Genomic DNA, 21,884 nt, shown 5'->3' on the forward strand with positions numbered 1-21,884 from the left:
TGTGGCTCAAGTGGTAGAGTGCTAGCCTTGAGCTGAAGAGCTGAGGGACAGCACCCAGGCCCAGAGTTCAAGCCCCACGACCGGACCCAAAAAAAACACAAAAAACAAAAAAACCCCAAAACTCAGAGAACTACTGACCACCTAAAACAGAGGACACCTACAAAACCACACTGACTCGGAAGAGTGATGCATGATGGGGGGAGCATCATTGTTTGGTGCTATCCAAGGTACTTTGCCAGCTGGGATGTATTTGTTGAAAAGTTCAGGATTTGGTTGATTTCTCTTCTTTCTCTAATAGCCCTAAAAAGGTGGGCATGGCATCTGAATTTTCTTTTTCTCTTCAATCTTGTTATGGCCTAAAGTTATATTAGTCTTTGGGATTTTACATTTCTTTTTTTTTCATCTTTAAAAAGATGGAGGTGTGTGTGGCATCCAAGGTAGGGGGCACTTAGAGGCCCCATCTCGAGGGCCAGTTCTGCTCCTTCTTTTTTGGGAGGTTGATCATGGGCTTGAACTCTGGGCCTGGGTGCTGTCTCTCAGATCTTCAGCTCAAGACAAGTGCTCTACCACTTGAACCATAGCACCACTTCTGGTTTTCTGGTGGTTAACTGGAGATAAGAGTGTCGTGGACTCTCCTACCCAGGCTGGCTTTGAACCATGTTCCTCAGATCTCAGCCTCCTGAGTAGCTAGGATTATAGGCGTGAGCCACTGGCACCTGGCCTCTGCTCTTTCTTGAGTGGCACTCAAGGTCTTCATTAACCAAGTTCATATTTACCACAGTGACTTGTGTATGTTGGGTATGGTGGAGAGCGCTGAGGACAGAACCCAAACCAAAAATCACAAAGACACCTTCCAGGCAGGTGCAGAGGCTCCCAATTATAATCCTAGGAATTCAGGAGGTTGAGATTTGAGGTTGAAAGCCAGCTTAGTCAGATAAATATAAAAGACTCTTACCTCCAATTAACCTGAAAAAAAAAAGCCAGAAGTGGAGCTGTGGTGTAAGTAGTAGATAGTAGTTTTAAGTGAAAAAGCTAAGTGAGAGCATGAAGCCCTGAGTTCAAGACTCAGCACCACCACTTCCCACCACCCAACCAAACCCACAGCAAATGAAAACCCCAAAACATCTTCCAAGATGCTATGATTCAGTTTCACTTCACATTTTCACCTGGAAGTCTCAGGCTACACTTTTTGACAAAAGCTGAGCTTTTAATTAAAGACTTCACTGAATATGCATAATTTGAATCAAAACTAGCAGAAGTTAAAAACTCAGGAGTCAAGAGAGAGGATATGCCTAGAATATTGTATATCCAATAGTATAGTAACTTAGGAAATCACTACTTTTCTTTGGGTGAACACTGTTAATTTTTACAAAAACTCCCTGAATTCTAAACTCGTAGGTGAAGTCTGTAAATTTCACTTAGAACACTTGTGTTCTATGTATATTTTTGTTGGTTGTGGGGCTTGAACTCAAGGGTCTAGGAACTCTCCCTGAGCTGTCTGCTCAAAGCCAGCACTCTCCCACTTTGAGCCACAGCGCCACTTCCAGTTTTCTGGTGGTTAACTGGAGGTAAGAGTCTCACTGACTTTCCTGCCTGGGCTGGCTTTGAACCGTGATCCTCAGATCTTGGCCTCCTGAGTAGCTGGGATTACAAGTGTGAGACACCAGGGTCTAGCCATTAGCAGAATTCTCTGTGTGTGTGTGTGTGTGTGTGTGTGTGTGTTGGTCCTGGGGCTCGAACTCAGAGCGTAGGCACTGTCCCTGAGCTGTCTTTTGTGTTGTGTGTGTTGTGTGTGTGTGTGTTGGTCCTGGGGCTCGAACTCAGAGCGTAGGCACTGTCCCTGAGCTGTCTTTGCTCAAGACCAGCACTCTACCACTTGAGCCACAGTCCCATCTCTTTATGTTCTTAACTGAATGTTATTTTACTGTATTCTTTTTTCTGGGTGAACACTGATAACTTTTATACCAAAAGCCCCCTGAATATTAAACTCCTAAGTAAAAATCTATGTAAATTTTACCATAGAATACTGGTGTCCCTGACTGAATGTCATTTCACCATATTCTTGTACTCACAGGCCATGGCTGGAGATCATTTAATCCTTTTTCCAACTTCTCAACATCTGGAAACTTTGTGGCCCCATCAGCATCTGCCATAAGGATCTTTTCTCCTCGAGAACTAAACACACCCTGCATTTAGGAAATTTAAGTAAAAGGAAGAAGTGTCATAAAGTTATAGTTAAATTCATTGACAGTCTCAGTACTGATTACTGAGTTCAAGCTCTGTGTATTTACAGTTATGTGTTGGGCTGGTTTGGAATCTACCTCTGAATGGCTGTGTGACTTTGAGTTGTTTTACCTATCTGAGCTTCATTTTCCTCACCTGTATAATCAAAACAACAGGCCCTAACTCACGAGACATGGCAGGATTATGTGTGACAGTTATGGTGCTGTGGTTCATTTACTCTCCAGATCAAAATAAGCAATCAGGAAATGAAAGCCTGGGTTTACCATGGTTGGATCTCCTCTATGAAGTCAGCTACTTTTTCCATGTGGGCCGAGACTGCTAGCTACTACTCAAGAAATAATCTTTCCTTCTTCCATTTTGATGGAACCCTGAAAAATCAGGATTAGGAATGAAAATGTCAGAAAAACAAAAATGTGACCTTGTTACATTGCTCTGGCCCATGAGATGCAAGAAAAGGTATTGGGTAGAGAGTTTCTGGGAGAATTGGGCATGCTAGTTGACACACATCTTTCCCCTATCCTGTTGGGAATGTGGACACAATGGCTATCACTCCAGCACTAACTGTGTGTGTGAGGAGGAGGAAGTAGAAAGATAGGAACCTGAGCTTCTGATGCCACCATGGAATTGGTGAACACAGTCCTGGACTGCCTACCTCTAGGCTTCTTATGGGAGCAAAATACATGTATAAACCTGTAAGTCATTTAAGGAACTATGACTTGGGTTGGCTTTCAGACATCTTGCCATCTGAACTTTCATTGAGTTTTCTACATGATGGGCCAGTTGAAAGGAAGCTCTTCGGCTTGGGGCCTCTGAGCACTTCTGTGTATCTCTCCTGTGTGTAAATGTCTGCCTTCCCACATTATGTGCTTATCTTGCCTATGGAATGGTGCATCAATTCAGGATAGCACTGAGTTCTTGTTACTATGCTTACTAATGCTTCCCACAGGCCACACTGAATGCACAGAAGCATGTCCTGAACAGTAGGACGAAAAAGCAAAGCCAGGTGCTGGGTGGCTCATACCTGCAATCCTACCTACTCAGGAAGCTGAGATCTGAGGATCACAGTTTAAAGCCAGCCCAGGCAGGAAAGTCTGTGAGACTCTTATCTCCAATTAGCCACCAGAAGTGGAGCTGTGGCTCAAAGTAGAAGAGCGCTAGACTTGAGCAGAAAAAGCTCAAGGATAGCAAAAAAAAGAAAAAGCACATAACCTCCTTTAGTAACTATACTGGAGACATGTGTCAGTATTAGCATAGCATTAACATTTTAAGACAAACATAAAATATATTTTTCCAGGACTTAGTGCTCATATCTGACTAGCTGCGAACAATACACATATATTACAGACTTCAAAAGAAACAATTGAAAATATCTCTAGACAAGGATCGAGAGTGAAAATTACCATCCTAACAGCACCGCCTTTCCCACGATTCTTCACCAGGGTTAGCACTCGGACTTTGTCACTTCCATATTTCTGGCAGTATTTGAAAGCTACCTGTCAAAAAATATCACAATCAGAAGTTAATCCGTTTGGAAAATGGAGGTCACAGATATACTGCTTATCCTGACCTGAATTAGTACATAAAGGAGGTATGTATACATATGAGTATATGTAGACAGTAACCTCATGTTACAATGTACCCCCTAAATACAATTACCAGAAAGAACATGAACATACAAACACATCAATGCATAATTAAAAATACATAATTAAATATAAACATAATTAAAATACATAATTAATTCGCTTCAGTGGGTGGTGATAGGACCTCACAGATATAAGTGATGATTCTGTATTTTCTACCTACAGGCAGGTGTAAAAGCCCATGCATTCACCTTCGAAGTCTGGTCTTTACTGCCATCATCAACGACGAGCACCTCGTATGTGAATGAAGGATCACGTTTCTGCAAGAAACAAGTTGAAATACCATAGTCTGGTGTAATTGCCACTTAAAAAAGTCAATTAATGTTGATGTATATATATGATATATATATATGTATATATGTGTGTGTGTGTATATATATATATATGTATATATATATATATTTATATATATATTTATAAGTGCACATAAAAATTAGTGTACAAGAACAGAAAGGCTAGGCACTGGGTAGAAGAAGGAGCACAATGACTAAAGTAAATCTGCGCATCCTCTCCCTGACCTGCTCTGCACCATAGTGGTGAAGAGGCCAGGCACCTGTGGTGGAAAGGCACAGGTCACAATTCACGAGGAAAAGTACAGGAGGTAGAAGGTGGAGACAGATGCCAACTGGGATGTACCACTTCTTGGCAGCTCAACTCTGGCCCCTTGGCTTTTCTGGGCCATTTCTACCCATGTGGTTGATGAGACTCCCTGTAACAGCAGAGTCTGAAACCCTACATGGAACAAGGTTCCATTCACTTTTTTTTTTTTTAATTTACATTTTGAAGCCAGGTGCCAATGGCTCAGGCCTGTAATCCAAGCTATATATGAACATATATATATCTACATGCATATATATAACTATATATGACTATATACAGTTCATATATAGTTCTTTCTTGAATCAATAATGGTGGCTGAGCTGGGTGCTAGTGGCTCACACCTGTAATCCTAGCTACTCAGGAAGCTGAGATCTGAGGATGATTCAAAGCCAGCCCCGGGCAGGAAAGTCTGTGAGACTCTTATCTCCAATTAACTACCAGAAAACCGTAAGTGGCACTGTGGCTCAAAACGGTAGAGTGCTAGCTTAGGGACAGCGCTCAGGCCCCAAGTTCAAGCCCAACAACCAGACAAAAAAGAAAAAAAAATGGTGACTATGGGAAAAATTGAGATTGGTAGTTAAAATAATTTTTCCTTAGAGTATTGTATTTTAATTTTCTCAATTAATTAAATTTTTATTTTAGATTGTAATTTTTTTTGGTCGGTTGTGGGCTTGAACTCAGGGCCTGGACACTCTCCCTGAGCCTCTTTGTACTCAAGGCCAGTGCTCTACCACTTGAGCCACAGTACCACTTCTGCTTTTTTGAGTGGTTAATTGGAAATAATGTTCTGCCTGGGCTGGCTTCAAACGGTGATCCTCAGATCTCAGCCTCCCAAGGAGCTAGGATTATAGCCATGAGCCACTGGCACCTGGCTAGATTTTAGTTTTGTATCAATCAATCCATACAGACTTAAGGTCTATTTAACATTTAGGAATCTTAAAGCGCAATATGGAATATGAACTCTTAAAAAATATGAAGATGATGCTAAAGCTGGAAACTTTACCAAAAAAAAAATCTTTTCAAAAAGGTCATAGAAGTAAAGCTAGCCTTGTGCTGTCACACAAACTCTACAGCTTCCTGGTGTGTGTGCTGGCTACTACGTGCTGGATCTCCCCACTGATGCAGCTGCTGACCTACAGGGCAGCCAGGGGTCAGGGGTCGGCTGGGCCTGCCTCCCACAGGATGTGTGACTGGGGCTCCACAGCTGGGAGCCTGGATTGGTTTGCACCAGAGAAATCACAGGGGAAGAGAAAGCATGGTACCTGTCTCTTCTCCAGGTAGCCCAGGGCTTCATCCATCATCACAGGCACTTGAAGAAAAAAACACATCAAAGATGGCTTTTGAAAATGGATTAGCAGGCCTCAGCACACTCCATTTACATAGGGAAGCAGGTCTCAATAATCATTCTAGAATGCTCCTCCAGGTCTATTCACATCCGGAATGTCTGCTTTGTTAATATCTTGCATATCATAGGTAGGTCTGTGCCAACTGAGCCACTCTTCCAGATGATATTTTCTCCGTAACAGTTTAGTTCCATACCTCAGAATGCTGTATCTATCTATTCAGACAAACGTTTCCATTTTGAATGCCAGTTACCAACCAGGCTCTCACCCCAACTCATATCTTCAAACACAGTAAAGTCCATGCTTTAAATTTGCTTTTCTTCCCAAATCACCCCGTATCAAGAAATCAAGGGTGAGTGCTAGTAGTTCATGCCTAGAATCCTAGCTATTCAGGAGGCTGAGAGTTGAAGATCTTAGCCCTGGAAGGAAAGCCCAAGAGACTGTTATCTACAAGGAACCAGCAAAAGGCAGAAGAGGTATGGCTCAAGTGCTAGAGCACCAGCGTTGAGTAGAAAAAGTTAAGAGAGCACTCTAGTTCCCATACCAAGACAGACACACATACAAAAAAAAAAAAAAAATCAAATAGTACCTACAGCGTTTTTCTTCATTGTATGAAGGCACAACAACAGAAAGTTGTTTGGTCGGTGGGTCCCAGATACTGGGCAGAGTTTCCTTTTGGCCTTTGGCATTTATGAAGAACTTTTCTTCTTCATGTTGGTGGACTATGGGCATTTTGGTAGCGGTTACAAATGCAACAACTGAAATCTAGAAGCAGACGTGCATGTAAAAAAAAAATTATGGTATGCTGACCTTTTAAAAATATCTGCCCCGTAATAGAACTTTATCATTTACACATTTATTTCTTAGTGGAATATTCATTCTTACTTTTTGTGTTCATTAATAATGGTCCCGAGGTGACTCCAAAATTAGCCAGTCCCCTCCTGAGTCCCTTTCATGACCTGATGATTATCAGATTGTCCTTTGTTCCATTAGGTAGATGCTAATGCTTCAGGATACCTTAGCCTCTTTCCTTTCCTTTCCCAGGCTTCTGGCCTTTGACTGTCCTCCCCCACCCCCCGCCCCCATGACGGGAAGACTATATTTTATACTTATCTCAAATTTGAACCCACAAATGTTCTGGTGTAAGGTATAAAACTTGTAATCTGGACTGGAGGTGTGGACCAAGTAAGTAGAGTGCCAGCCATAAGCAAAACGAGCCAAAGAAGTCAATGGACTGAATTCAAGGCTCAGAACCAACCAAAGCAAACCCTGTGCAATTTCCTTTCTAACTGTACTTGAGAGCTCTGGAGATAAACCATTCATTATAATATTGTTCTTTTTGATATGCTGTCTGCTTTGAAAATAGCCATTCTGTAAATTTTAGGAATTTTACCAGTTGAATATGGATGGTTATTGTAACTTTCCAGACTTCTGATTACTGGATTGCCTAGGGGCAGTGGCCATACTAGCAGCTAAGGTCCTACTGCACTTCTGGTGTCTGTACTATGGTGCCTGAATTCCATTTCCCACTAATAGCAACTGGTACTCCTAAAAGGATGGCTGATTCAGGTTTGAGGCAAGAAACCTACAACAGCAGAACAGCATCAAACCAGAAAGCACATCTATTAGCAATGATCACAGCTGTGCCAAAAGAAAAAAATAGTCAGCTTCAAGGTATTTCTGCTGGCCTAGGATAGAGGACTTCAGTATGAAAAAGAATTACATACTAGATTAAACCAGTGTAAACATTTAAACCATGAATTGTAATAATAACACTGGTCACTTTTTAGCTATAAGCTGGTGGCTCAGGACTGCAAATCTAAGCTACTAAGGAGGCTGAGATTTGAGGATTGTGATTTGAAGCCAGTCTGGGCAGCAAGTCCATAAAAGCTATGGCTCAAGTGTAGAGTTCCAACCTCGAGTGAGAAATCTAAGGAGTCACCCAGGCCCTGAGTTCAAGCCCCAGTACTGGCACAAATACAGAAACAAAACAGGTCACTTTTATTATTTTTTTTTTTAGGAGAACTTCGTTCTTTTAAAAACTGGGCTTTTATATATAAAAAGTATTTTTATTTTTATTTTTTTGGGTCCGGTCGTGGGGCCTGAACTCTGGGCCTGGGCGCTGTCCCTCAGCTCTTCAGCTCAAGGCTAGCGCTCTACCACTTGAGCCACAGCGCCACTTCCGGCTTTTTTTCTTTTTGCTTATGTGGTGCTGGGGAATCGAACCCAGGGCCTCAGGCATGCAAAGCAAGCGCTCTACCACTGAGCCACCTTCCCAGCCCTATAAAAAGTATTTTAAGGTAACCAGAGAGTTGAGGCTGAGATTCTTTCATTATAAAGTTTTAGAAAATAAAGTGAAGAATGAATGATTCGAGGAAAGAACTCCACTTTGCAACTCTTACTTTATAGGTAAGGGCCATGAGTGACTGCTAAAAATCACTGAATCATTAAAATCACTGCTTGATGACAAATGTCTTAGCGGGCAGGGCAGGATGGCAACAATGAAGCCACTCACTCCACACCAGATATATCTATCTGTCATTCGCCTCAGACACAAAAGGAAGGAGTCAACATCCTTCACATGTTGTCATTCATTAGAAACGCAAACACGTGTTTAATTAAGTCTCCAGTTCTCACCAAGCAGGTTACAGGAAGTCTGTGGCACAGAGGAAGATGTACTTAAAGGCCTCAAGGCATGAGGATTCCAGACTCTAAGAAATACTCAGACATGACCAGAGGAAATAAGGGGACTTCCCTACCCTCCTCAAGCACCGACTTGTTGTTTTTGTTTTATTTTTTAGGTTAGAGAACTAGCCTTAAGCAAAAAATAAAAAATAAAAAAACCCACCAAAAAACAAAAGAAAACCAGAGACAGCCCCCAGGCCCTGAGTTCAAGTCCCAGGCCTGGCACAAAACCACCACAAACCAAAAAGACATGGGACAACTGAGGGCATTTCAACTGATAGGGTGTTTGAACTTACAGAAGTGTGGCTATACTTAAGAAAATCTGCACTTGGGATGACCTTGATCAAGATGCATTATATACATAAATTGCTTTGCTAAATGGCAACTCCTTTGTACAACTACTTAAAAAAAGATCCTGCACTTGATGGCAGATTTCAAAGTGTTTGTATATGTTTGTGTGTATGTGTGTGTGCATGAGCACGCTTGTGCTGGGGCTTAAACTCAGGGCCTGGATGTTGTTTCTTAGCTTTTTTTGCAAGGCTGGTGCTCTACCACTTGATCCTTATCACCACTTCTGGCTTTCTGCTGGTTAATTGAAGGTAAGAGTCTCATGGATTTTTTTTGCTTGGGCTGAATTTGAAACTCAATTCTCAGATCTCAGTCTCCTAAGTAGCCAGGACTACAGGCATAATACTAGTGATAAATAAATATTAGTGAGTTACAGCTAATGTTTTCTTGTTTTTATTTTTTTCTTTAAAAATAATCCAACTAGCTACTCAGGAGGCTGAGATCTGAGGATTGCAGTTCAAAGTCTGCCCAGGCAAGAAAGTCCTTGAGACTCTTATCTCCAATTAAACAACCAGAAAGACAGAAGTGGAGCTGTGGCTCAAAGTGGTAGAGCACTAGCCTTGAGTAAAAATAAAAATAAAAAAGCTCAGGGACAGTGCACAGGCCCTGAGTTTAAGACCCACCACCACCAATAAAAATTCATAAAGGAAATAAATAGGATGGGGAAAAGTATGAACAACAGGTGACTAGGAAATAAGTTTTATTATTTTAAATATATTTCTCCAACCTGCATCCTAGCCAGTAAAGTAAAACTAACAGCATCACTTAATGGCATTTTATGCTGTTCCAAAGATCCAAAGGTGAGTACGATTCCCACCTGTAGTGCACAGTCAATGACCTTACTGTCAAGCCAGGAGACTCACATTCTTCTGTCGGAACAACCTGTGAATTTGGGGCACAGACTCAAAGCAAGGCAGTCTCAATTTGGGGCTGTTTCAAACTCTGTCCCACCCAAAAACAAAAAAACCCTGAAGGAAGGCACACCAGGAAGAAAAAGGCCTCCTCTCTCACCCCACAAACCAACGGAGCCGCCAGGGGCATCACCTTGCCCCAGCTGCCACTGTCCCCCAGCCGTCCATTTCTAAGCCCTCGGGGGAGAGGGCCCACGCGTGCCCGGGAGGCTGCGGTCTGCTCGCTCACCCACAGGCGCCTGGCAAGGTGCAGGGCCGAGAACTCAACCTGGTGTTTCACCCCCTGCACCCGCACCCGCCGCGATCAGCCAGCAGTGACAAGGCTCTGTCTGTGTGTCAGAGCCAGGAGGGAGTCTGGCGGTGGGACGCAGCCGGGGGCTGGTCTTGCACACCCTGCATCCATCCGCGGATCGCTCCCCGCGGCGTGCCCGAGCGCGTGCGCTGCGGGGACAGAGGAGGAGGAACGGTCCAGGCTGCAGGCCTGGGGCCAGCGAGCAGAATGCAAGGCCGCGTGTCCGGCCGCGTGTCCAGGCTCCGGGCACACCGGGCGACCGGCACCGAAGGAGAGGCGGGAGGGGAAGCCCCGAGAGAGGAGCCTCGGGGCAGGCGAGGGAAGCAGGGGGGGGCCCAGGATCCCCGCCAAGGGCGGGCGGCGCAGCCACGTGCGTGCAGGCCGCGCGGATCCCCTTCCCGGTCCTCACCAGTAGCAGGGCGGTGGCCGCCAGCGCCGCGCCGAGCACCGCCAGCTGCAGCAGGAGCGGAGCCATCCTCCTTGCGGGGCCGCCGGAGCCCGGCCCGCCCGTGCCGCCCCGCACCCTATCCCGCACCTACACACACGCGGAAGCGCGCCGCGGGGCCCCGCCCCCCACCCCCTCGCCGCGAGGAGGACGCCCGCCCGCCGCCCGCAGCGTCCCCTGGCGGCCAGGCCCAGCCTTGACCAGACCGGCGCCCCGTCCACACAGCGCCCCCGCGCGGCAGCAGAGGCGAGACGCAGGCGGAACTTCGGCGGGGACGCGAAGCCAAGACTTAATTGATTCACCGCAAAAAGCACGACACGTCCGCTGCATGTGCTTGTCCACAGGCTGGTCACTATCACCTTGGCTTGGCTGAAAGCTCCCTCCCCAAGCAGAGCGTTCCATTCTGGGCCTCATACATACATACATACATACCAGCTGTAACATAAAACGCTGATCATTTTAACCATCTTAAGTGTGCAATGCACTGGTGTTAGTTACAACCATAAAGCTGTGCACTACTCATCGTCATCTCTACAACTTTCTGATTCCTCCAGTCGATCACTCATCAGTAATTACTGATCGTTACCCACATGGCTTGGGGTCAAGGCTGCTAAGGTCTGCTCATGTGAGATTGAACGTTATAGAGGAGGCACTGGAAGATCCAGGGAATGGTGCAGCAACACTAGGAGGATGCTCTCCAACCCAACACAAACTGCTGCAGACACCAAACTGCTGGCCTGCGTTTGTCCCGATTCACTTCTCTTAGCAGCAGATTCGTCAGAATACCTCCCGGACCTAGAGAACGGGAGAGGCGTGTCCGGCCCCGATACTTGACCGGAGCCAGGCGGGGCCTGGGGGAGCCAGCCTGGGCGGGAGGCAGTCCCACTGCGGATCGGCCTTCGGCAAAGCAGGTCCGCTTCCGTGTCGAAAGTGCGGCTGCGTCTGCGGCAGCGGCGGTGTGCGCAGGCGCGGCGCGCGGGCGGGAAGATGGCGGCAGGGTTCAAGTGAGTGTCGGCGGCCTCTGGCCTCGGGTTGGGTCCTTGTCGCGTCGTGAATCCTTAGCTGTGACCTTCTAACTCCGAGGCCGGCTCTGCTCGGATCCGTGCTGGGAGGCGGCTGGCGGGAAGGCGCCCAGGGAAGCGGCCGGGGAAAGCGGCCTCTCCTACGGGAGAGAGCGGGTCGGACTAGTGCAGCCGCCCCCGCGAGCGCGGGGCCGCGGGCGAGGGTGCGCGGGGCGGGCGGGGGCGCGCAGAGGCCGCGGGGGCGCGCAGAGGCCGCGGGGGCGCGCGGGTGGGCGCGTCCCCGCCTTCTCCCGTAGCTCAGCCGCAGTAGAACCCATCCTCTTTGGCAGGGGGTGGTGGTGGTGGCTGGTTTGGTTTTTGTTTCACTCTGGTGAAGCCACGTGGACTGTCAAGAAATTAGAAATAAGATTCCAAAGGAAGCCCCCGATGCTGAAGTAGTTACCTTTTAAACTAACTTTCAGAAAACAAGATCCCCGGCCTAGCCCCGCAACTAAAAAGAGGAAAACATCCATGATCCCTGAAGTGGTTCAGGTTGCAGGTGCCGCCCGTGTTGTGGCTTGTGGCGTCTGCAGTCATCACGCAAGCATAATGCATTTCAGCTGCTACAGCTTGCTCGCTCGTGCTAGTTCCCTGGGTCTGGTTTCAGAACAGGAATGTTGTGACTTAAAACCCGGATTAACCTTCTTAAGATGCTGCCAGAGGGCTTGGGACTCGGATCTTAAGTGATTGCTACAAAAAGGATATCTACATGTTATAACTACTTAGCAATAGCAACATAGCCATCGATTCATAATGAAAAGTCAGGTACAGGTTGTGGACATGTATGCCATACCCGGTGCTAGTTGTTGTGGGTTTATATTTAGGCACATTAATGTCGGTATCATTTTAACACGTTTCAGGACCGTGGAACCGCTGGAGTATTACAGGCGATTTCTCGTGAGTACATAGTTTATGCCTTTTTCTTGTTGGTGGTGGTGTTGGTTCTGTGGCCCGAACTCAGGCTGGGACTCTTACCACTTTTTAATAACATTTTAATAACAATATGAGATGAGGCTTTTAAAGCAAATTTCACCTAATTCATCTGAATGAGGTTCCATTTCCCCTTGTTTACCATATATATATATAATTATATATATATATATAATTTTTTAAAAAATAAATCATTTAGAAAGAAAACTGCCGTCCTGATGGAAGGGAACTGGGTGAATTTAGAACCACAACAGTCAACATAGGTAAGAGCTGCTTTTATTTCCCCTCTATGATACCCCCACACTTCAGCTTCCGTGCCACTGAAGCAGTTTTTCCTGCAAATTCTACCACATCTGTGGGATCTGATGGTTTTGTGTTAGAAATTTTGACTGTACAACAGCTCTCTGATTAAGGCATGATTAGCTCAGATTCATGGATAGCAAATTATTCTTAAACACTAGTTTTAAATAGCAATACTGCTTCAGAACCAACAACTTAAACTTGGTATGAAATTTCATAGGCAACTGAGATGTGTAGTTAGCTAGATAATAATATACACCAAACAAAAAGAGTAGATAATTCTGTGCCCTTTATCCATTAAAAAAGTGTTGTTTTTTGAATGCCGTACTTTTCAGGTTCAATTTCTACAGCCGATGGTTCTGCTTTAGTCAAGCTGGGAAATACAACAGTAATTTGTGGAGTTAAAGCGGTAGGTTTAATAATTTATATTAGATTGCCTATTGACATTTGAGTTACCAAATGAGTTTCAAATATCTACTAGACTGTAATAGATATATCTATATTTCTATTGTTGATTAAGCAGTGATTTTGTATCTGTATGGCACTGGAATTTGAAATTGGGGCTTTGTACTTGCTAGGCAGGTGTTCTCCCATTAAGCCACACCTCCAGTACTTGCCATTACTTTTACTAACATCCTCAGATGACTGAAGTGCTGCTGCTTTAAAATAGTAACAATACGACAGGTGCCAGCAGCTCCTACTTAGAATCCTAGCTACTCAGGAGGCTGACACCTGGAGGTTCAACATATGAAACCTCTCTGGGCAGAAAAGTCTGATACTATCTATAATTAACCAGCAAATAAAAAAAAACCACCCAAAGCAGACTTTTTTTTTTTTTTTTTGAGATGTAGCTTAAGTGGCAGAGCGCCAGTTGTGAGCAAGCATGAGACCCTGAGTTCAAATCCTTGTACTGGGGCACATACAGAAGAATGTAGTTAAATCATTTCAGGAATTAACACCTTATGGTGCTGTCCTTTTGGCCAGTGATGGCCTTTTGAGACTGTTTGAGCTGGGTGCTGGTGGCTCATGCCTGTAATGCTAGCTACTCAAGAGGTTGAGATCTGAGGAACACAGTTCAAAGCCAGCCTGGGCAGGAAAGTCCGTGAGACTTTTATCTCCAGTAAACCACTAGAAAACCGGAAGTGGCGCTGTGGCTCAAGCGGTAGAGCCGCTTGCCTTGAAGGACATCGCCCAGGCCCAGTTCAAGCTCCACCACTGACACACACGCACGTTTGAAAGAGAAGTTTGAGGAATAGTAGGTAGCATTACTAAGTTCTAGCTGTTTCAGACACCTGATGAGGTGCTTTACAGAATTATCCAGTTTCCATCTTTTGTTCAACAGGTGAGGTTCAGTAACTTGTCCAGGTAATGAGGCTTGTAAGTAGAGCCCAGACATAAATCTGGTTCCAAAGTCTATGCATACATTTTTGACTATATTGTTACTTAACCAAAGTTGAGATGATACCTAGTGAGGGTTGAACACTTACTCCTTGCCAGGTTTTATGCTAGCAATCTAATGGCATCACCTCTTTTGACCTTATTCGTAGTCTTTAGGAGTAGGCACTGTTATTTGATAGGTGAAGAATTTGTAAGTGGGAGCTTAAATAACTTGCTCAACATCTTTCAACAACTAAAGTTTGGGTCTGCCATCTGAGTGAGTTAGCAACTGTAGAGCTTTTACTCCTAACGACTAGGCCCTACATAGGGCAGAGCCAGTGTTACTAACAAATTATATTCAGATTCTTGGTTTCTAAATGATAGTGGGATACAAGCTCAATGCATAGTTGGTTTCATGTTTTTGGCAGACGGGGGTTTTAACTAGGCTTTGAGTTTTCTAGGCAGAGCTGGTCTGGACCACGATTCTCCCTCCCATTTGAGCTGCCTATCTTAGCTTAGTGTGCACTACTGAGCCCAGCTATTTAAAAGGTCCCCAGGTAATGTTGGTAAACAGCACGTGGCCCACTATGCTATATGTTGTTACTGTGTGGATCAGTGCCAGCTTCCTTCAGACCCCGATACAGCTCCATGCACAGGTGCTTATGATGTAGCTAAGTAGCTGAGAAGGTCATTGATAAAGCCTTCCATAATTAGGGCTGAAATGTCCTCACAATTTTGTTTTTTTTTTTCTTCCTTTCTTTCATTTGTTTGCTTCTGTAGGAATTTGCAGCACCACCAACAGATGCCCCTGATAAAGGTTATGTTGGTAAGCTGAAAATTTTATAACACAAATACCTTAACACATTTAATGCTGATAGTTGTAATCTTTGTAATTTGCAAACAGGAAGAATAATGCTTGCTCCCAAAGTTTTCTGTATATGCATCAGGTGATACTCAATGATAAAGTATTTTATGAATTTAACTTGGAAAACCAAGGAAATAATTTTTTTAGTGAAGGAGTTATCTATACAACCTTAGAAATTCTGTTCTCAGAGGTTCATTTTGAATTGCTGTATGATCTTTTCCTTGTCTTAGATCATCTGTTCTTTTTGGGAGAAACCAACATTTTTTAAAATGCAAAAAATGGGTGAGAGCTTGTTAGATTTAGGTATTTTGAAAGAAATCAGAAATTTTTTTTGTAATGGATCAGGATAAAAGTCTAACATCAGAAAAATATACATTTCTTTTCATCTGAGCCTGTGAATCTTACAAAGACCTAAGGAGTAAATTTTTTCTTTACCAGTCCTGCGGTCAGTCCAAGTCAGGGCTTGGACACTTTCTGTTCCTAAGCTTTTTGCTCAAGGCTAGCATCCTATTACTTGAGCCACACCGCCACTTCCAGCTTTTTCTGTTATATGGTAGTGAGGAATTGAACCCAAGGCTTCATGCATGCTATGCACTCTACCACTTAGCCATATTCCCAGCCCCCATCAGGTTACATGTCCATGGCCACCATTACCTTAGCTGTACCTGAAGTTGAACCAGAAGGTAAAGTTCAGTTCTCACCTGCAGTATTTCTTTCAGTCCCTAATGTGGATCTACCACCCCTGTGTTCATCACGATTTCGGGCCGGACCTCCAGGAGAAGAGGCCCAAGTGGCTAGCCAGTTCATTGCAGATGTTATTGAAAAGTAAGACTAGTTGGGGAGGTAGGGAGGGAAGGGATGGTAGGGGAAAAACAAAGAAGGAGGTAACAATGCTTGATAGGAACTGTATTCATTACCCTAACTCATGTAACTGTAACCCTCTATGCAATATTTTTTACAATAAAAATATATGAAAAAAAGAAAAGTAAGACTATCACTATGACCTTTTACTGCATTCATTTTCTAATGCTTTCTCACCTTTCATTTACTGTGCTTTGTCATTAAATCAAGTTCACAGATAATTCAGAAAGAAGACTTGTGCATTTCTCCAGGAAAGGTAAGAAAGTACAGAGTAGCCACAATCTTTTACTAATTCTGAAGAGGGAAGGAGGGAGTGTGTGTGTGTGTGTGTGTGTGTGTGTGTGTGTGTGTGTGTGTGTGTGTGTGTGTGTGTGTGTGTGTGTGTGTGTGTGTCGGTGGGGGAATTCAACCACAATAGCCTTAAAATATGGAGACGTTAAGAGCTTGTGTGGAATTCTGGAGGTTAAAAAAAGTCATGTCTTATTCTACAACTACTAAATAGTCCCAGTTTCCAAGGTGTGTACCACCATGTCCTGCTAAAAACAGACATCTCAAGCTATCATTTAAGCTAAGGTAATTAAGGTAATTATTATTACCTTTATCATTATTACCTTTATCATTCTCTGTTCCCTTCAAGAAAAAGGGAAGCTTATGCAGGTGTCTTAGGCCTGAATCCTAGCTACTCAGGAAGCTGAGAAGTAAGGATCCAGTTATCTCCAAATAACCAACAAGAAGCCAGAAGTGGAGCTATGGTTCAGATGGTAGAGTGCCAGCTTTGCGTGAAAAAGTTAAGGAACAATGCCCAGGCCCTGAGTAAAGCTCCAGTACTCCCGAAAAAGTCATATTTTATTCCTTATAGCACATAATTTTTAATTGTTCAACTATGTTTAAGGTTAATTCACATGGTAGAACCCTAAAACTGGTTGAACTCAGGATTAGGTTAAGATATTAAATCATTAGATTTAGATTAGTATTTACAGCTTCCTTTTCCTTACAAAGGTCTCTGTGGAAGAGTACATTTTGAGCTTCAATTAGGGTTTGTAAAAGCATTTCCCTCATTTGCTGATGTAGCAGGATGAGTGTAGATATCCTCTACTTCAAGTGTTTAGGCCTTGGTTTTAAATGTAAGTAAACACAATGTGCTGCTTATCAGAAGCTTTAATGTAATTTCTTGTTTTAGCTTGCTTGGGTACTATACTGTGATATTATCTGCCTTGACTATGACGGGAACATTCTGGATGCCTGTACATTTGCCTTGTTAGCGGCTCTAAAAAATGGTGAGTATATTAAATAAAAGGCAGTATTCCTAATGGGTCAGTGTTGGTTTTAGGAAATATTTGCAGTTAATTCGTTCAAAACTTTAAAGGTTCTTGAGATCATGTGTTTCAAAATAATGAACTTACTGACATGATCTCCCCAATGTACATATGTGGCCTTTTAGCAGTGTTGCCCTGACTATATTCATCTATTAGTTGGGACTAAGATCCTTCCCCAAATAGTACTGATATGGGGGAATGAGAGTTCTAATTAGTATAGGTTGTTAGAGAAAATAGGGAACAAGTGTTCTTCCGGTTCTTTTGTTTTGCCAGAAGGAAAAATGATTCTGTTATCTTACATGTAAGGCCACAAACTTTTTCTGGGTGGGGACTACTAGTGTTTGAACTTAGGTTATCCAGCTTGCTAGGTAGGCACTCTACTCGAGCCATGCCTCTGACCCTTTAATGTGTTAGTTATTTTTCAGATAGGATCTCATGTTTTTGTCCATGGCTGGCTTTGGACTGTGATCCTTCTACCTATGCCCTCCAGTAGCTGGGATTACAATCACATCTATCATATGCCATCATACTTTTTTCTTTTCTTTTGAGATGGGGTCTTGCTAACCTTTTGCCCCAGCTGGTCTGGAACCGTGATCCTCCGAATCTCCACCTCTTGAGTAGCTGGGATACAGGGGTAAGATATTAGGCACCTTGCCTAAATGTTAGTTTGAATAGTCAAGTTTCTTAGTAAGGAGTTTAGGCAGACTTTCAGGATCTCAATTACTTGTGCATATTCTTGTCATTACATTGTTGAATTGATAGTACAGATAATTTACAGGCCCATGCCTGTAAGTCCAGCACTCTGGAGGCTTCAGTCTGGAGGATTGAAGTTCTTGGGCTATATATTAAGACCTTGATTCAAATACAAAACCCAAAACCCAACCATAAAGTAAAAGCAAAATCCTCACTAATAGGAGGTAGAAGATGTAAGTAACATCAGTATTACAATAATAGCAGTAATTAAAGCAAGGACTTAAAATTTGAATCTTGGTTACATCACTGCTGAGGTTTCCTTATTTGTAATAAAATAGGATTGACAGTATTTATTATGTGTCGATGACTGAAAGATGATGGAAATATTTGAAACAGTACCTGGCATACAGAAAGTAGCAGGTATTTGATTTGATTTCTTACACTTAAAAAAGCTACTCTTTTTTTTTTTTTTTGGTGCTACTCCTGGGGCTTGAACTTAGGGCCTGACCTCTGCTTTCCTTGAGCTTTTTACTCAAGGATGGTACCTCTCTTGAGCCACACCTCCACTTCTGGCATTTGAGTTTTTTTTTTTTGTGCCAGTCTTGGGGCTTGTGCCAGGTCCTGGGCACTTTTCTTGAACTGCTTTTTTGCTCAAGGCTGCCAGATCCTGGGCACTTTTCTTGAACTGCTTTTTTCCTCAAGGCTACCACTTGAGCCATAGCACCACTTCCGGCTTTTACTGTTTATGTGGTGCTGAGGAATGGAACCCAGGGCTTCAGGCATGGTAGGCAAGCACTCTACCACCAACCCACATTCCCAGCCCTGAGATAAGAATTTTAATTTAAGTCTTACAGACTTTCTTGCCCGATTGGTTTCAAACCTCAATCCTCAGATTTCAGCCTCCTAAGTAGCTAGGATTATGGGCATGAGCCACTGGTACCCAGCTCTAAAACTTTTTTTTTTTAAGGATGCTCTGGACAAATAGAGAGAAATGTACGTTAAGGAAACATAACAACTATTTCTTATGTGCAAGAGACTTACTTTACATACTTCCTCTCTTCTAGTACAGCTGCCTGAAGTTACTATAAATGAAGAAACTGCTTTAGCACAAGTTAATTTAAAGAAGAAAAATTATTTGAATGTTAGAACACATCCAGTTGCAACTTCCTTTGCTGTGTTTGATGAGTAAGTTCATTAAATGTATTTTAAAACACTCTGTATTCAAGAGTAAGGTAATGGCTTATTATTCGGCTAACTCTAAAAAATTCCCAGGATGACAATTATTTCTAGTCAGCCTTTCTGTTTCAAAAGCATCCTAATGTGGGTAGTTTATTCCAAGTTGGTTTGTTATTCCTGTATAATTTTTTGGTACTGGCATTTGACTTTAGGGCTTCACACTTTGCTTGGCTGCTTAGCTGGTTACCTCTGTTACCTGACTTATGCCTCTAGCCTGGTTTTTTAACAGATTAATTGGAGATGAGTCTGTACAACTTTTCTACCTGGGCTGGTTTCAAATCAGTCCTCAGCTTCCTGGGGAGCTAGGATTACAGGTGTGAACCATAGGTGTCTGGCTACCTGTGTAAACTTAATTTTACGTTCTTTCACCAATGATCTACTTGGTACAATTTGCCAACAACTTAAAATTTAAGAGCCATTAATTTAAGTTGCTACTTTTTCCTCTTTTGGCTCTTTATAACCTAAGCTAAAATTCAAGTACCCTGTCTACTATTCTTTTAGAGTAAAATCTTTTCCCTGAATTAATAAACCTATACTTTTAAAAACCAATCTATATCTTTTTTTTTTTTTTTTTTTTTTTTTAAATAGCACTTTGCTAATAGTTGACCCTACTGGAGAAGAAGAACGTCTGGCAACAGGAACTTTAACGGTAGTAATGGATGAAGAAAGCAAGCTCTGTTGTCTTCACAAACCAGGCATGTCCCTGCCTCTTCAGCTTCAACATACGTAATATAGATGCATATTTAGTGTGGGTTTAAAGAGGGCTAGATGGAATATGGATGTTTATTATTTATATGTTTATTTGCTAACTCAAGTTAAATTTCTAAACATCAGTGGTTCTTAAATTTATAGCACAAGGTGCTGGAAGGTGGCTCAGTGGTAGAGCGCTTGCCTTGCAGGCCTGAGGCCCTGGGTTCGATTTCTCAGCACCATATAAGCAAAAAGAAAAAAGCTGGAAGTGGCGCTGTGGCTCAGGTGGTAGAGTGCTTGCTTTGAGCTGAAGAGCTGAGGGACAGCACCCAGGCCCAGAGTTCAGATCCCACGACCGGACCCCCCCCCCCCCCCCCAAAAAAAAAAAAAATTATAGCACAAGTGAGAATCTTTGAGGCCCTGTTTAAATCTAACTTGCAGATTTTAGAGTTATACCACTGATTCTATATTATCAAAGTTTTTTGTAATTTGACCTGTAAGATTTAGAAACTCTTAAGATAACCGGAAGATTAAAAGTGTTGACATAATTTTTCAGGTGGAAGTGGACTGACTGGAGCTAAACTTCAGGACTGTATGAGCCGTGCTGTTACAAGACACAAAGAAGTGAAAAAACTAATGGATGAAGTAATTAAGAGTATGAAGCCCAAATAAACAGCCATTACATTTTCAAAAGATTTGTAAAAACTGTATTTGTTACTGTCTACAAACTTTTTATACTAAATAAATACCAAACTACATTCTTCTGAAAGATGTTTTCTACTATTTCTTAGGTCACTTCCATACATATGTACAGTGAAACCATTTTAAAAAAGCAATGACTTAGGCAAATCAACCCCTAGTTAAACCATTTCCCTGCTTTTATTTAAAAAAAACCCCACAGGGTTGTGCTTTTATATAAAGTTTATACACCTTAAAAAACAAAGAAGTAGAAACAACTGATTCAATGCTCTTGTGTTTTTATAAAAGAGAAAAAAATAAAAACTCAAAATTTTGGAGTGGTTGATGTGCCTCTTTTCATTTTACTTTTTGACTGGCTGCCTGAATGTCGATGACGATGTAGCTGAGCTGTTTGGGCTGCTGCTGCTGCCATAGCCATTTGATGCTGCAAGAATCGCAACTGCTGCAAAAGAGAGAGAACACCCAGTTACATTGAATGCAGGCAGGTAGGGAAAGGTGCTTTCCTGAGAGATGTAAACCATAAAACCGAAAGGGAGAAAGCACCAAGGTAACAAAAAAAGGGACTATAACACATCAAGACAACGCACAGTCAAACAGCACCAGTGGCACACACAGAAGCCTGCTGAGGGCTTTAAAAATGATTTTTTGCAAACTTCACAATTACGTGTTACTTAGCTCTGCCAGTCTATACTGCAGTAACTCAGCAACTTCAGTTACCATTTTGTTTTTCAGTGATAGTTTATGGCAAAATAAAACCACCCTGAATATCAAGACTCAACTCTAATATACTGACTTTCCTTCTTAAAATAATAGTATAACATTTACTAATATAGTATAATAGTATGACATCTTGTAGAAACACTTCTGCAGCACCATAATTAGAAAGTTAACAATTGGATTATTTCAAAATATCCTGCAAACTTAGACGTACGTTAATGTGCCACCCACCAGCACTTCAAGGATATTTCAGTTAGGCAAGGAATATGACCTAAGTGTTTTAAGTACATTCAGTGCTCCAAGTTGACTGACAGGAATATCAGACTTTTACTAAATTGTTCATCAGTTACTGCACTGTCTGAAAAGTCAGTAAGTTAAATCTAATGAAAGGTATTTGAGGCACTTTTGGAGCTAAGTATCTTAAATATGTAATCAGAGTGAAGTTGCTGGATTACTTGTATCTGTTGCTGCTGCTGTTGAAAGGCAGAGGAGAGCTGGAATCTCTGCTGAGGAAGGCTTTGCTCAGGTCTGTTCTCGGCAGAGCCAAGCTGAGACAACACTACAGAGAGGAGAAGGGGAAAGCAGGCCAGTCAAAAAGTTTGAAAGCTACCAGGGTTAGAAAAGGACA

General features: G+C 42.8%; 3 protein-coding genes across 18 annotated transcripts in view; 1 reads left to right on the plus strand and 2 right to left on the minus strand.

The window, feature by feature from the left end:
• Window positions 1-10,628, minus strand: part of Alg5 (ALG5 dolichyl-phosphate beta-glucosyltransferase) — a 29,824-nt gene extending 19,196 nt beyond the window's left edge. The window contains exons 1-6 of one of the 2 annotated variants that reach the window (XM_042685815.1): window positions 10,476-10,628; window positions 6,424-6,595; window positions 5,750-5,796; window positions 4,121-4,147; window positions 3,645-3,737; window positions 2,073-2,186 (exon numbers count right to left, since the gene is read on the minus strand). In XM_042685815.1, the coding sequence (XP_042541749.1) occupies window positions 2,073-2,186; window positions 3,645-3,737; window positions 4,121-4,147; window positions 5,750-5,796; window positions 6,424-6,595; window positions 10,476-10,541 (519 nt within the window). In that variant the 5' untranslated portion in view covers window positions 10,542-10,628. Of the gene's footprint in view, window positions 1-2,072; window positions 2,187-3,644; window positions 3,738-4,078; window positions 4,148-5,749; window positions 5,797-6,423; window positions 6,596-10,475 lie in introns of both variants that reach the window. The other variant, XM_042685814.1, reaches the window with a different exon arrangement.
• An 855-nt stretch (window positions 10,629-11,483) lies between these two features.
• Exosc8 (exosome component 8) lies at window positions 11,484-20,724 on the plus strand. 2 transcript variants are annotated; one of them, XM_042685357.1, is made up of 11 exons: window positions 11,484-11,515; window positions 12,433-12,469; window positions 12,702-12,765; window positions 13,138-13,211; window positions 14,960-15,005; window positions 15,764-15,869; window positions 16,116-16,161; window positions 17,086-17,182; window positions 18,979-19,099; window positions 19,739-19,845; window positions 20,397-20,724. In XM_042685357.1, exons 1-11 carry the CDS (start codon window positions 11,499-11,501, stop codon window positions 20,510-20,512), a joined length of 831 nt encoding a protein of 276 aa, XP_042541291.1. In that variant the 5' UTR covers window positions 11,484-11,498; the 3' UTR covers window positions 20,513-20,724. The 2 variants fall into 2 exon arrangements, with proteins under 2 accessions (XP_042541291.1, XP_042541290.1); XM_042685356.1 differs by lacking the exon at window positions 11,484-11,515 and having other exon boundaries at window positions 12,338-12,469.
• Supt20h (SPT20 homolog, SAGA complex component) overlaps window positions 20,701-21,884 on the minus strand; it is a 35,430-nt gene continuing 34,246 nt past the window's right edge. For 11 of the 14 annotated variants that reach the window (XM_042685341.1, XM_042685347.1, XM_042685344.1 and 8 more), the window contains 2 exons: window positions 21,712-21,815; window positions 20,701-20,981 (listed from right to left, as the gene is read on the minus strand). In XM_042685341.1, the coding sequence (XP_042541275.1) occupies window positions 20,844-20,981; window positions 21,712-21,815 (242 nt within the window). In that variant the 3' untranslated portion in view covers window positions 20,701-20,843. The remainder of the gene's footprint in view (window positions 20,982-21,711; window positions 21,816-21,884) is intronic. The other 3 variants (XM_042685349.1, XM_042685354.1, XM_042685348.1) reach the window with 1 other exon arrangement.

Source organism: Dipodomys spectabilis, unplaced genomic scaffold, assembly GCF_019054845.1.
Source record: "Dipodomys spectabilis isolate Male_0828 unplaced genomic scaffold, ASM1905484v1 ptg000095l, whole genome shotgun sequence".
NCBI classification, from domain to species: Eukaryota; Metazoa; Chordata; class Mammalia; order Rodentia; family Heteromyidae; genus Dipodomys; species Dipodomys spectabilis.

Coding starts and splice junctions, on each gene's coding strand:
- Exosc8 (XM_042685356.1), top strand. CDS start 12,353: ATGTATGCCATACCCGGTGCTAGTTGTTGTGGGTTTATATTTAGGCAC. Junction 13,212..14,959: donor TAATTTGTGGAGTTAAAGCG/GTAGGTTTAATA, acceptor TTGCTTCTGTAG/GAATTTGCAGCACCACCAAC. Junction 15,870..16,115: donor ATTGCAGATGTTATTGAAAA/GTAAGACTAGTT, acceptor CATTAAATCAAG/TTCACAGATAATTCAGAAAG.